Source organism: Empidonax traillii, unplaced genomic scaffold, assembly GCF_003031625.1.
Source record: "Empidonax traillii isolate 1590-97213 ecotype Southwest subspecies unplaced genomic scaffold, ASM303162v1 scaffold296:size1881848, whole genome shotgun sequence".
Classification (NCBI taxonomy): domain Eukaryota; kingdom Metazoa; phylum Chordata; class Aves; order Passeriformes; family Tyrannidae; genus Empidonax; species Empidonax traillii.
This window is the reverse complement of record NW_020955489.1, coordinates 1,616,180-1,632,093: the sequence shown is the minus strand read 5'-3', so window position 1 is coordinate 1,632,093 and position 15,914 is coordinate 1,616,180. Positions and strand designations below refer to the sequence as shown.

General features: G+C 35.7%; 1 protein-coding gene across 1 annotated transcript in view; it reads left to right on the top strand.

The window, feature by feature from the left end:
- Positions 1 to 15,914, top strand: part of LOC114060902 (usherin-like) — a 316,442-nt gene that overhangs the window by 245,537 nt on the left and 54,991 nt on the right. The window contains exons 44-48 of the mRNA XM_027890772.1: positions 758 to 865; positions 1,408 to 1,591; positions 2,334 to 2,491; positions 9,643 to 9,801; positions 10,454 to 10,616. Of these exons, the coding sequence (XP_027746573.1) occupies positions 758 to 865; positions 1,408 to 1,591; positions 2,334 to 2,491; positions 9,643 to 9,801; positions 10,454 to 10,616 (772 nt within the window). The remainder of the gene's footprint in view (positions 1 to 757; positions 866 to 1,407; positions 1,592 to 2,333; positions 2,492 to 9,642; positions 9,802 to 10,453; positions 10,617 to 15,914) is intronic.

Genomic DNA, 15,914 nt, shown 5'->3' with positions numbered 1-15,914 from the left:
GGATGTTTGAAAATTTCCAAGGAAAAGTCAAAGCCATATATTCTCTTTTAGTCTCATTCAAGGATGGCCAGCACATAAGGTTTACCTGAAAAAAATATTTTAAAAATTATAAGTAACTAAAATGAATATCTTGTAATGAGGGCTTGGTTGTCAGTCCAGCTTCTTAGTGCTTTATAGCATTGCTAGTAAAGTCTTGTAACAAAGAGGAAAAAAATAGGATGGAAAATGAACAGATAGAAGGTGGGGAAGGGGAAAGAACATCTTTGGACTTGTTTGCAATATAGTAGAAGGTTACATGTACAAGTAAGAGAGTATTTTATTACATTCTCTTATTGTCGCCAATGTATTTGTAATAAATTTTCAAAACATTACAAGCTATTCAGCTTTTCAAGTCCGAAACTCTAAGAAATTACACTTTCAGGTGCTTATCTGGGCTGCAAGTGCCATCTAAGTTTTTTTATTTTAGTTCAGATATGTCTATATGAGGGACATCCACAGATCCATTGCAGCATAGACAGATATTTAATGTGAATTGTTTTGTTGGGTCTTTTAAAGCAGCAGAGAATGTATCCCTCAATTGGCAAGAATTCACCATTTCAGTATTTTTCATTCAAATGTAATATAAGAATGGTTCATATTTTGTTCGGCAAAAATACTAAAAGTTAACTTTAAGTCCAGTTACTTTCTGTGTAGTGATATCGTTCTTGTTATAACTGATGTCAGCATCTCAGCCTAACCTTCTGTTTGCTCTTTCTAGGTCTGCAGCCATACACTAATTACAGCTTCGTGCTTACTGCATGCACATCTGCTGGGTGTGCTTCTAGCCAACCACTTTCAGGTCAAACTTTACAAGCTGCTCCTCATGGTAAGGGAAAAAGACATTCTTATAGAACTGCAAAGAGATGGTGATACTGGCTTGTATTTTCTGATGGTTTAACAAGATGCAGAACTCCACTATCATCCATCAAGCTATCATGTATAAATTTACACAGGAGGATCTGTCTCTCTTGGAGTATCTATATCTTACCACACTCTGTATACTGAGTGCCTGGCACTGCATTTCTACTTTGTTTTTGTGAAAATTTCCCCAAGCTCCTCTTTAAATTAACGAGGTTAAAATTAACAGATGCATGTTTTTTAAATCACAAATAAATATGCAGAGACAACTGGGCTTAAAAAGGCTGCAGCCTTCAGCTTTGTTCTCCATTAATCTCTACCTTGTCTAATTGCTTGCATTTGTTATAGGATAAATAGAGGAAGTATGTTAAATTCTGTCATTCCCCCTGGCAGTGTTTTATGTTTTCATTACATTGCTAAAAACAACAGCACAAACTGTGGGAAAGGAAAAAAAACAACCCTTTATGTTTCTGTCATAAAATTAAAATAGTGTCATTGTGATGTTAATAGGGGTATGGCCAAAACCTCATCATATCATAGTCAGCTCAACAGAAGTGGAAATGTACTGGAGTGAACCAGAGAAACCCAATGGACTCATTACTCATTATCGATTATTTCGTGATGGAGAGCAGATTTTCCTGGGTGGCAGTACAGACCTGAATTTCACAGATGTTAACCTGCAGCCTAACAGTAGGTAAGGCATGTTAAGGAGCACTCATAATAGGTGAAAGGCATTGAAAAACATGTGTACCTGTGTTAGTGAGATGTACAAAATATAAGGTACTCTGAACAAAAGAAAACTCTCTTGCAGTATTACCTAATCACTGAAAATTGGTAGAGTACTTTTAGAAGGCTTCCAAGTATTGGAAAGACCTTAATAATTTTTCCTTTTCTATGAATACATCGTTCTGATTCAAAGAAGTGAAGCTTTTTATTTTTTTCTTCGACTGTTTGTTGGTAGCTTATTGGTTGAGGTTTTTTTCTCATGAAATATACTTCAGAAAATTTCAGGGCTTAAATGACAAACAGCCCTGCACATGGTATATAATGTTTCAGTGCATATTGAACATACAGGGTCAAAAGTGGCTGCTGATATTTTTATAGAGGTTATTCTAAAATTGGTTTTGACACTTTTTGAGTCAATACATCTCTCTCTTATGTAAGCCAATGTTAATTTTAGTATAAGTATTTAGTATTGTATTTAGTATTACTACTTTTATTTTAGTATTAGTATCTATGATTCTGTGATAATTATTCTGAGTAGTTACTTTTCTCACATTAAGAAAACTTAGAGGTGAAGATCTTCACTAGTGCAGTATTTGTAATACTCTTTGTATAGCCTATTCACTTTAAGTTGGTGAAAATGAAAATGTTCTGATACTGATATGCCTAAAGCTTCTAACCACAGTGTCTACTCATCTTTTGTGTTTGTGCAGATATGTTTACCAGCTGGAAGCCAGCACTTGGGGCGGCAGCAACACCAGTGACAAATATGTTATACAAACACCAGTAGGAACACCAGAGAAAATTCATGTCCCATATAATGTCACAGTAATTGATGCGTATTCTATATTTCTAGCTTGGGATGTGCCAGGTAAAAATGTATTTCTGTGTAGTACTTTGTAGCAAAATGAAAGGATGGAAAAGTTAGTATAATTAGTAGGCAACTGAATGATTCTGATATTTTTGGTTTTTATATTTGGTATTAGTGTTTGTATGATTGAAATAGCCAGTAATCTAAAGCTGCTGTGTCCTAGAGACATACTATTTTAAAAATATTGACCTAGATACTTGACATGGGTGTTGTGAGGTTTAGTTTACCAAAACCCTGTATTTTAATGTGGTCTTGTAAACTATTTTTGAGTGCAAATATTAAGGTAAGAACACGATTTCTCTTCTGTTCAGACTAACCTGAGGTATCATCAGAGAAACCTGACAACATTTTAGGTTTTGTGACAAAGAGATCCTGTGCTAGCTTTGACCTGATTGAGTCAATTTTATTTGCCCAAGGACCATAGTGTTATATGGATCTGTTGCCTTGCAGGATGGTGTGTCAGCAAAGGTCCAGAAATATTTTTCCTCTAGTTATTCTTCTCCTGAATATCTTGGCCTGCCACAGAGGTAGGCTGAGAAGGAATAATTGAAAAATAGCATTTTTTTTTATAAGAAACTGTGCTGTGTTTCATTAATATAGATTATAGCTTAATAGATTGATGTGCTTTACTGATATTATAAAAATTATATGCTGTAGTTACTGTGGGACAATGAGAGCACTGTAAATGAATAATTTTTTTCTTTAGTTCATCAAGGTGTCTTCCAGTTTGTAGATACTGGGATTTTTTCAGTTAAAATGAGATCAGTCTTTTAGAAACCTTGTTTGCATATTGCAGTAACAACCACGTGTTTCATCAATGAACTCGTGGAATTTTTTAATGTCTCCTCTTCCTAATTATTTAAGATGTTCTATCCTTGCATAGCAGCCACAGTAGAGTCAATTGGCTTTAAAAATAAAGTCACCTAGAAAAAGTATTTTGCCTTCAAGGCTGAGATCGCAAGTATTGTTGCAGTGCTTAGCAGCATTGCCCCTACCCATTTAAGCAATGATTAATAAATCTATAATACCCTGAGCTGTCAATCTTTTAGTTTTCAGAAGCACAAAATCCATTATAGAAATGCTATAATATATGAAAAAGATTAAAATCTTAAATTAAACTTTTTCCCCTACTGCCTGAAAGGATTTAGAACCCAGCAGAAGGCAGGTGAATTCAAATGGCATATAATCTACAGTTGGCTTTATTGGAAAGTGACTCATGCTGTATTATAGTTTTGATAATGAATATAATTTAAGGTACAAAATATTCAGCAACATTTTAAATAGATTTAAAACTAAGAATGTACTGGAATAACATAGGCTTGTGAGGAGTGGGGTGTTTCCCAGAAAAGCATGTTCTTGTTCTAGACCTTTTCCAGCTGCTTGAATTCCTGTTACTTGCACTGGGTTACAAGCCTGCAAGGAGAACAAGGTTCTGTGTAGCATATTTGGTTATATTGCAATCAAGATTATGTGTACAAAGGTTCATGTATTCCTGAAACCACAAAATGAGAGGGGTGAGGAGAAGGCTGGATATTATGACACTGTAGAAGATGCAGGGTTGATGACTGTAGGAATCATTCTCAGTTGAGGAAGGTCCATGTCCTTCATCCCAGATACTGGGATGTGCCTTGAACCCTTATCTCACTTCCAGGGATTTTTTATGACTTCACAGAATCACAGAATATGCCGAGTTGGAAGGGACCCACAGGGATCATCGAGTCCAACTCTTGGCCCTGCACAGGACCCTTTCTCTCTGCCTTCTTGTTGTGGGGCCAATTATTTAAGTTTTTAAATATGCATAAGGGATTGTTTTTTATAGAGTGCCTCAGTTGGGTGTTATCCTGGTTTCAGCTGGGATGGCGTTCATTTTCTTCTTAGTTAAGAAAGTGATAGGAAAGCAGATCTTGCTGCTCCTTTTATTACAGCACCTCAGGGCCACTAGCTGATCTGACAGGAATGGGGAGTACTAACAGCAGAGAAATGTTACTGAAAGCTCCTAAATGCTACTAATGCTACTAAAACCTGTGTGGGGAAGCACAGTTATATGCAGAAGCTAGGAAATTAATTCCTGACCCTTCACAGTCCTGTATCATTCTCAGTCTAGGTGCTTTATGCTTCCAGTGGGGTTTTTTTTCCCTAAACGGAAGACTGTGGAAGATGCAGATGGAGGTGTGTTCTGTAATTCGGATCTTTTGTAATGGCAAAGATCCCATTAACATGTCCTATGCATACAGTTATCTAGGGCCACATACATCCTCAGCTTGGTAGGATTAGCCTAAAGAGTCTACAGCTTATTATCCTTGTTTATGTCATTGTACATAGAGTAACTATTTTTTTCTGATTTATTTTTTTCTGTGCATGAATCCTTTTTTCACAATAGGCTATAATGAGATAATATAGGTTTCTCTTATAAACCCAGAATGCAGCTTTACTTATAAAGATTGTAAGGCTTGGCAGTCACTCTTGGATGAAACAGTTGTTTTCACTGGTATAGACTCCATGCTTTTAATTAACCGAGTTTTGATGAGAGGGTATTTGTTCATAGTGTCTTCCTGTCTGTGGATATCAGAGATACTTTGTCATTCTATCTTATCTGCTGTAATAAATTTGGTTCAAATAATCACCCTCAGGATTAATTATGGACACATCATATTACACAGACCTTCCTGTTGGATGGTTTTAATTATAATGTTTCAGCATCTGTAATATATCTAAATCTTACGACTTTATAGGTATGTAGCATTTCAAAACTCCTGACTTAGGTAAATAGCAAGGTGGCCCAACAGTGGTTAAAGTGATGGATTCAGAAAAAAATATGTGACACACCTCACTCACTATGGAAGATAGGACTTTATTTTCTGAAATAGGTACCCCATTATCTTGTGTTGCATTGCCTCAGTGCACAGACCTCAAAGGGACGGCACATTTCACTGATACAGTATGGAAGGATATGTTCCAATTCTTATGGAACAACTATTAGTGCCACAGATAGAAGCAGAAAAGCTGAATGGAAAAAAAAACCCCACCAGGTTTTTCCATTTTTGGCATTCCCCAGGGTATATCCATAAACGTTACGGATAGGTAGGCAGGTAGCCATCCTGCTTTGCATCTCATTGACAACACCTCTGGTCCTCACTGGGGGCCTGATTCTTGTAGGTGTCTTCAATGCTGGTGATAACATGAAAGTTGAACATGCTCGAAAGAGGATCCTGTCCTCTGCTCCTAAGTTATTTGCTTCATGTGCTAATGATCATCTGGATTAAAATGTCTTCTTCTTCATCATGCTGTAACACTCTATCCACTTCTGGGTCTGCTTATCAGTTAGTATGAAAGTTGTGTAACATCAGGATTCCTACTTTATTCTTCTTGGGATCAAAGATGGTAACTGAATGCCATTTATTTGTCACTTAGCTTCCTCAGCTAACCTGGTTCCTTCTTTATCGGTGGCCTAAAAAATCTGAATTTTGCTAAGCCACTGTTACATTTTCTCATTTTTGTTTTCTCACTTAAATTATTGTTTGCTCCATGTCCCTGTAAGACAAGCTTTTCAAGCTCAATTAGCACAGTTCTGCATCTTGAAAGCAGTCAGTATCCCCAGCTGTTATTTTTTTTCATTTTTGTTGGGAATACTTGATACAACCATATTGAGATGTCTGGATATTTGAAGTATAATATAAACACTTGATCTCAGAAAGCCAAATAGATAGATTTATTTTGTGAATTTAAATATTAAAATGTAACTTGAAAAGGTATGGCATTTAATACTATTTTGGCATTTTTTTACTAGAAGTGAAACAGTTTAACTATTTTGCTCTAATTGTGATTGGATTTCACACCATAGTAAAAAATTTTTCAGCAATTGATTTCAAACAGATTTTTGGTGACCAGTCTGTAAAAGACTGACTTTTCCTCTCCAGTTCAGCATCTTGTGCTGCAAGCTCTATTTTTGACCTACCCTAGTTTTGAAGTACACAAAGCCATCAAACCTAATTTGCAGAGTTTTGCACAGAATTGTCCATTAAATGTTATCCAAATATACCTACAAAAACCCAAGGTTTCCTTTGATTGATTTGTCCCATTGCAGAATGTGCACCTGCTGTGAAATGAAGTCATGGAGAAAAAAAAAAGTGGAATAATTTAACTTTTTTATTTGTAAAGATAATCAGGGTTTTTCTGATTACATCTTAACTTCATAAATGTTAAATAACCTATCAGCATCTAGTTGTTGTAAATTATGAAAAAGAGTATTGCTGGGAATATTAACCAACTAAATCCTTGTTCTTTAGTGAACATGAAAATGTGTTATGGCAGGTTGTCATTGTGCTCATGGTAACTTTGACACCAAATAACAAAACTGCCATTTGCACTTAGGGTAAATTGGTTCACTCGTACTTTTATGGTTCCTTTTATTCTGACATGAATTTATGAACTCTGGAACTAACCAAGTCGTGTGGTTTCCCAGCTGACTTTAACAAATATGCCTATTTTGTTTCTTTCAGTCATCAGAGCACACAAGGTAGTAGTTTCAGACTGGCTGCAGATGCTGAAAGCTGTTCTAAAAGAAAGGAGTTTTTTTATAAGTTTCTGTGTTGTAAGAGCATATCTTTTAATTTTCCAGTTGAAGAAGTTATCCTTTGATCTTAGTATTCAATGAATTTGGTCAAATTGTAGGAGGATTTCCATTGGATATTGGAATTTTTCAGGATATTTATTTGATTTTATTTAAAATCATTTTCACTTCTTGAGAATATATTTTACTTGAGCATATTTATTATTGGTATAATTTCCAATATAGTGCAACATTTAGCAAAATTTTAAGATTTTCGGTTTCAGCTGTGGCTTGGAGTTTTTTTAATGATTTCTAATGTGGTCTGAACATTGTCTAACACTGTCAGATAGGTCAATTACTTTGAAATAAGTGACCTTTGCTGCATCCTGATGGCTAGATTCTTCTGTCCTTGTTTGTATTTATTCTTTCTTGGGAAATGAAAAATCCTGAATAATTTCAGTTTCAGTGGTTTCTGGTGAATTTTGCTTAGGATAAATCCACTGATCAGATGCACAAAACTGAATTGTATGTTGCTTTCATAAAAGAGTGGGTTTTTCTGGCTGCAATATCTGACAGGACTGGAGAAGAAGGGGACCTTAACTAGGAGGTTAAAAAGTGTTGCTATTTGATGTGCTGTCTAACATTTCAAACTCTTGCTTCCACATATTCAGTTGTATCCCTTACAGGCCCTCCAATTATAGGGGGGAAAATAATAGTCGTATTAGTAATAATAATAATAATAATGCTGCAAAATTATACAACACACACTCCAGTGCACTCCTCTGGAGCATTTCATCTTCCATTCATCAGGCAAAAATTCATTTTCTTCATTGCAGAAACAATCTACTTCAAGATCACCTCCTAGAGTTTTACTCTGTAACATCCAGTTTGATTTTAAAAGTTGTATTTCTGTTATTCTATTCCTCATTCTTAGACCTTGATGTTTTTCTGGTAAGCTTTGCACTGAAAAAGGAAAATTTTAAAGGGAGATTTTTGCATTTTTCGTCTCCTTCTCCCTTCACCTCTTCCAACAACTACTAACATCTTTGTTCTTCCTGTAAGCTGAGCAGTTGAATAAGATTACCTCTACTTTGGGGCTATTTTTTCAACTTTTCTGTGTAGTGACATTTTCTCTGTCTAGCATCTAGTCAGGCACAGCAAGTTATTTCTCTGGGATTCTTATATTCTCTTTTTCTTATGAGAATTTTAAAAACTTGATATTTCAAAGATTTTTCTGATCTTCCAAAGTGCATCAATACCACAAATAAATTTAAAATCTCTGATTTACTGTAAACTTTTTTTTTTTTTTTTTTTTTGGTTAACACGCATATTCACATACATACTTAGCTAAAAAAAAAAATCCATCTAAAAGGTGCACAGCAGTGAAAAAAAATTGTAGCTTCAGGGTAGTAGTATGAATGTAGCTAATTTATCAGAAAAGGACCAAAACTGCAATTAAGAGAAAAAGTTGTTTTCCAAAGTTGCAAATGGAAAGATTTTGAAGGTCTGGACAAGCTCAGAACTGCTCGTGGGCATCTGGTCCTTGGTGCAGTCACAAAGACATCTCTGTGACATCTCCAGTATGTGTTATGTTGAAAGAAAAGTGTGCTTTTACTAATCAGATACATCTTGACTCATTTCAGAAATGAACCTTGTCTAGTTTGCACTTTATTCTTTCTTAGGACTGTTCCTTAGGACTGCTGAATGAAGGAAACACATGAAACAGACACTCTTGTTTGGTCATTCTCTTGGCTTCATGAAGTTGATGCTGTCTGTGTAGAGCAGTCTAGAGTGGACAAAAAATAAAAAGCCTACAGCCTATTTCCTAATTACAAAAAAAAAAAACCCAAACCAAACCAAACCAACCAACCAACCAAAACCCTAGAGAGTCATGTGGAAGACAAGAGAAGATTCAGGAACATATACCTGTCATTCTTATGGGGTGGCATATGGCTTACCTTGTTCTTCTGAGGAAACAGTTTTTTCAGCTTCTCAATGAAACTGGAAAATTGGGAGCTGACAGCATGGGAATAGATGGGGAAAATGTTTGAATTGAAATAGTAAAAAATGGGAGTTTTTTTAACAAAAGCAGTTTGTGTTTACATCAGTTAAAATTACATGTTTCTCGGCTCAAGCTGTTGTATTGTACTTTACTGGAGAAGCAGGCTAAGAACCTACTCTCAGCTACTGCTCTTGGGCTAAAAAGGGATAATTTGCTGAATGGTTGCAATTCCCTTTTTTGATCATATGACTATTCAAACAGCAGTGCTTGATAGCTGTAGCTCCTCCAAAATAAATAAAAGCTGCCTGGTTCCAAGTCAGAAGGTCACTCTTCCCAGAAGTAGCAATTGCAACACAGGCATTGACTGAATTGAATTTTGGTTTTTAACTAAGAACTGTAATGTCTGTCTTCCAGTTATAATCTGCAGATGGATCTGTTTCAGTTTATGTTTAAATGATTGTAGTTTTCAAAAGAGGCAGTAGGAAAACCTCCAGGGGGGGCTTACATTTAAAATTGCATATGATGAATGACTCTTTGAAGTTGTCCTGCACTGTTGTTAGTATTTCAGATAATCACCAGTTCTTCTCTGTTTCACAACAGGGATATTCATTGTCAATGTGCCTTTGGAATACAACATCTTGCTAAATGCGAGCAGTCCTGCTCTACTGGTGAAGCCAGTAGGACGTGCACATTTTGCCTTTGTTGATGGCCTAGATCCCTACACTCTGTATGAGATAAGAATACAGGCATGCCAGAATGGTAAGACAGTTTTTAAAAGAATCACCTACGTGACTGGAAGGGAATGGAGATTTTCCGGATGGATTCAGCTCAGCAAAAGAGATGAAATCTTATTTTTACATTGGAGTCAGATGTTTGCCCAGTAAAAAGAAAGCCCAGCACTGGATAAAGAATTAGACATTTCTCCAGGATATATTACGAATATTTTAAATGGAGATTTAAAAAATGTATTTCAGGTTATATGTGCCACTTTATTAAAAGCTCTTCAGAAGCAGCTTAAAAATTTTTGAAAATGGATATACAGAACTGAATCCGTTTTGTAACTACTCACCAGCAAGAAGGGGTAGTCATAAAAACAGGAGAGAGGAGCCCAAAAATTACAAAATTCCTTGAATTTAATGGAAATTTTCAAAATCCTGTTGAAATAAGTATTTCTAAAACGATGTTTTCTAACCAATATGCTCCTCACCTGCATTGGTGAAAATCAAGAGTAATTCATCAGTAGAGCTGTGGTAATTTAAATAAGTATTTAACAATTAAATGAGGTGAAATAAGGCAATATTTCATCATGAGCTTCTTTATTTGACATTCATTTGCTTTTACTGTATTTTTGTTTGTTTGTTTGTTCTTGAGGACAAAGCTCCAATCACTATGCAAACTTCTGGTTTTGTAGGTGGGTGTGGAGTGGGTGGTCAAACATATTCAAGAACTGCAGAAGCACCTCCTAGAGAACTGAGCCCACCTATTGTTAAAGCGATTGGATCTGCACTCATAGAATTGAAATGGACACCGCCTAAGAAACCAAATGGCATCATTACTAACTACTTTATTTACAGGTAAATGACTTTATCACCTCAGATTCTTAGTCTTACTTAATGGTTCATTTCTTTAGTCCTTGATATACTAGGAGGTGAAAAAGGTGTGGAAGTATATGAAAAAATATGTATTACCTTTCAAATGCTAAGGTAAGATTCTGATCTGTGAATGGCCAAGTTGAGAATATGAGCTCACACAACAATCACCTTTCTAAACTATAAATAACAAAAAACGTATGAAAAGATATTTTTTAAAAACTCAAAGGAACAAAAAATCTTACAAAAAAATTGTAAGATAGATACTCATACTGTGTTTACCCAGACTACTAGGCACAAACTTCAATCCTCTCTGATAGACAGTTGAGAATTTTAGAATGGAAACAGGAGTAATGCACCATTTCTGAGACTTTTAAAAGTGAAAAAAGGTATCTAGGTTCCTAAAACGGATCAATTTTCCAATTTATGTTCCTGTTTGTAAGTAATCTGGACAGTGATTGCAGTGCACCTATTTATATTCCTTGGTGTTTGTATTCCTCTGCCCTGTCTAGGTTGTTGACTGACACATTCTCACTTCCTATGAGGAGTTTCCTAAGGTCTGTGTGAAGATTTTTCTATATAGATAGCTATGGTTAGGGCAGTATTAAACTAGCAGAGTGCCAATGTCTACTGTGCCCATTGACCCTTTGTTAAAAGCTCGCTGAAGCAACCTTCTTGAATAGCTTCAGAAGTCAGAGAATACAAAATTCAAGCCATATATTGGAGAAGAGTTTAAACACTGAAATTCTTGTTTTTTCCAGCTCTAAGTATGGATGGCAAACACATACTGGGCTGATCTTAACATTCCACAAAGAATCTCGGAGTTTTTATTATATTAGTGTGACTGAGAAGACATGGAATCAAATTACCGTTTGGAATCCTCAGTGATAATTAATATAAATTCATTTTTGCCTTAAACATGTTAGTAGCCTCTAAAAATTCCTGCTGTCTTGAAATATCCTTTTGTTTGCCTTTTTTTAATTATCTGATCAAAACACCCAAGTCCCTCCCCTGCATAAAGAGGAATAAAGTGTGTGTTATAGCCCAAGACATGTCTTCAGTCTGTTGGTTTTGTAAATAAAGCTGATGATTACCGCTGCTATTCCATGGCAACCATAGAAAGGGAAAACAGGAAATATAATGCAGAAAGCCTGCTTCAGTGAAAAATACTGTAAATTGAATTTGACAGCATTTGATGGCATTTGATTATTCTAGTCACAGCCAAACAATGATATAAAGAGTAATATGAAACAGAATGTGTTACTGCCTAGCAGACTCAAAAGCAATAAACCTTCCTCCAATGTGACACAATCACTTCACAATCATAATTGTAGCCTGTTTGATACCTCTGAGTACAGCAGAAGGGCACTGACTGACATAGATACATTTTGTTTTTTATTTAAAGTGAAATGAAAATGGCGCACTGGGGCTCCAGATACAATCGGTATATTCACCTACATAGGCATGAATCACTTGGCAGTTATTTCAGCTGAAGTTTAAATGTGCTTAGACAACAACAATATCAAATCTTTCTCAGATAGCTGCAAAAAAATCAGAAATGGGATGTAAGCACATAGTTCTTTTTCATTTTGTAGCCACACATAGCCTTACATTGTTATAGCAGCAAGACTGCAGTATTTCTATGGGAGGTTATGGCATGTAATTTCTTCTTCAGCATGTGCCTCTTCCTTACCGCATCACCACCAAAATAAATTCATTTAACTCAAAACCTGGAATGCTTCGGGAGCTAGTGTGAGTGTGCAGATCTTTGCATTAAAATGGCAGGACTCTTGCTTTCCTCTAGCATATAAAAGCATTCGCAAGCTTGCAGCCATTTTGCTAGAAACCAAAAAATTAAAATGTTATTTCATGAGAAAAGAGATGATGATATTTTATTTTTGATTAATATAGTAGTTTTAAACACATATATGAGGCTTTTAAACTTTTCTAGCAAGGACCACAACTTGGAAGAGATTGTGAATGAGAAAAGACCTGATTCATGAGATAACCACCTAATCTACTTCTTTTTCCATTCCTATGACATAACGTCTCTGTGACAACCACAGAAGTTGCTAGTCTGGAAAAATAGTATTATGGAAATAAGTGATTTATTTCTTGCTGTATTTTAATAAGATATAAGTCACATCAGTTAATGAAACTGCTCTCTGTTGACCACCAGCATTAACTGTGTAGGAGGCACGTGAGATGGCTCTTAAAAAATACCACCTGTAAAATTTTAAGTTTTTTTTTTTTGTAACTTGCTTAAAGGAGTGTCTGAATTTCTGTCAAACTGACTATGTCATGCCCAATGTGGTTATATTATTTAGTGTGTATTTGTGAGATTGAAATGTAGCTCTCATTAGAGGAGCAGTCCTGATGGTGAAAGTGTAGCAGAAAAATCAACAGGCAGTTTAAGACAGAAGACATGTCTCAGTGGCTGTTGGTTGCTATGACTTGCAACAGGCTTCTAGACTGACTCTTTATGAGTAATTCATTGCTTAACTGTATATCCTTAACCATGAATTGCACCCAAAACAGCTTCCAAGGAACATATGTTACTAGATGATTTAATATAAGAATCCCTATGGATGGCTATGTCATTGAATACAGAACTCCTGAAGGGTTTCATTTACACCTGTCGTTGATACAATACACAATCTAAACTAGCATATTACGTGCAATAATTGCTTTTGTTCATTTTTTTAACATCAAAACATATTAAAAAAAATGTACCCCCAGACATAAAAGCTACATTAGTATAGATTTATATAAATGGTAAGTGAAGTTTCTTTGTTTAATTAAATGTTAAACTGTAGAGGGGGGACTGCTGATGTTGCATTGTTCCACCACATTTGACAGTGTGTTTACCCGGTCACTTGAATTTCACCCCAGGACTTACCAATGTTCCTAGAAATAACTCACTCTGGTAAGCAAAGCAGCAGGCACTGCTAAAACTGTAGTTTTGTTGTATGACAGAAGGTAAACTTGTGAAGAATAATTCTGGTTTGACCTGCGAGACCTCGGGGATTCACTGTCTCTTCACACGTGAGGGGGCTGAGGGGTGAGTGTTGCACTCGGCGTCGCTGCAGTCCTTGGCGTGCAGCTCTCTAGTCAGCTGTCACAAAGAAGATTGTGTTCTCATTCTTATGTCATCCAGCTCAGATTGGCAGTGGGGAAGGGAGAATTTGCCCTTATAAAAATAACTATCTGAGCATCTTTAAAATGAATGTAAGCAGCAAATCAGGCTATGCAGATTCAGAGGCAGCTTCCAGCTCTTGGAAATGTTATTCTCCTTTGCAGCTCATTGTACGTAAGAAACACTTCCAGTTAAATGAGCAGCTGAATCTTAAATCTTAAGACGATTGAAATGATTACAGACTGTTCAACCACTTCTGCTCAAAGTTTATTCATACATGAAGATATTCTGGTTTTTAGCACTACAGATGGAACCATTTACCTAACCATAAGCTTCATTCATTAAATATTCAGCAGTAATAAGATCTAAATACTTAACCAGGCTACATTGTACAGATTTGCCTGTGGATGAGCTTACAGTTGGTGGCATATTTGATCTTTCAGTGTGGAAAAAACTGTTTATCACAGAGTTTAGAATATTTATAAAACATAAATTTGTGTATTCATTTAAGGGCCATACTGCTCGGTCAGCAAGACGTTAAATGTGACTTTATTGCATTAAAATACACTCTCTTTTCCCTTATTTACAGAGATTTTTTTAGGCATGTTTTTGACTACATGGAGAAAAGACTGTATTTTTAGGTGCAGGAGGAAGATATAGTATTTCAAAATTATGTGTCTTGCATTACATCAGTTAACAGCATCCTGGGGAGAGTTCTGCATAAGTCTTAATTTGCCCTTATAACAGAGCACAGGGAATTGTATTAAAAACTGCTGGTGGAATATTGGAGACAATGGGAAATTTTGGACCCCAGCTCTTACAGAGAGACTGAGAATTCCTAGGGAATCTTTCCTGCTTCCTCTACTTGCCATTCTTTGCCCAGTTCTGCCAACCAACCCTCAGTATCAACACACAACTTTCCTGTTTCTCTACACTAATGATATTGTACCTCAAAACTTCTATTAAAAAAAAAAAAAAAACACCAAACAAAAAACCACACTTCAACCCTTATAAACAGAACAGTGTCCATACAGTCTGCTTATCTCAGAATTTAGCAAAAATTATTCCACTTCATATAAGAAGGTAGTGTCTTCGTTCATGCCTTATCTGTCCATATACAGAAAGGATGAAGCTATCTACACACATGCATTTGTTATAGTCTTCCTATTTGTGTATTAATACCTGGGAATAACAAGCAGCTAAGACTCCTAGTTCTAAAAAAATTGTTGCAATTAGAAATTTTGAGTTATTTCCTGGTTTGATCTAACAAAATCAAATTCAACAGAATTTTTTGAAGCACAGATTTTCTGTTGCCAAAGAAATGTTGTTACGCTTCTGTGTATGTGTAGTGATGATGACACCCAGCAGCCAGACAAACTAATTTTACTTCTGCAGATTTGCCCTACTTGCACTAAAAGTGGCAGATAATCTAATTTGTTTTTTTGGTTTTGGCATGGAGGGTGAAAGTGCTTTTACTTTCTGCAATGGCTAAGGTTTCTGTGAAGAGTAGTAGAAATACTTAAATTCATGTGCAGTACAGCACAACCGTCATTGAGATTTATCACACTGTTTAAATGTAACCAACTTAATTTCACACAAACATTTTTATGCCAAGTGAAAGAATTGATTTGATTACTCTGTTTTGAAGATGAGTGCTTGGCTTATTAAAACTGTTGTAAATTATATAGTAGAAGGGGTCATATTACAAAGGGGCTTAGGATCATCCATAGTCATAACCCTGTATATACATATATGTGTACATATGTGTGTGTGTACATACACATATATATGTATAAATATGTACAAAAATAAAACCCCATTGTGACAAAAGCCTCTACAGTGAATTGTCCTCATATATCTTAAGTTTGCATTTTTAAACAAAAATAGCGTTGGAAAAAATATGTCGCTTATTACAGAAAACTCTACTTGTGATATTTTAATGAGGTTTTGTGGTTTAGCTGCAAATTCAGCTAAGTCTATGCACAAGGGATTACTTATTCCATTTGCAAGAAAAAATGGGATATTTATTGTGTGCAAACCAGAATTTGAAAGTGCACAGCTTTAGTTTTGAGGGCATGATAGAATATTTATCCCTTCTTCACTAGGTAATATTTTTCTCCACTAAATTGGTCATAAGTTTTCCATAA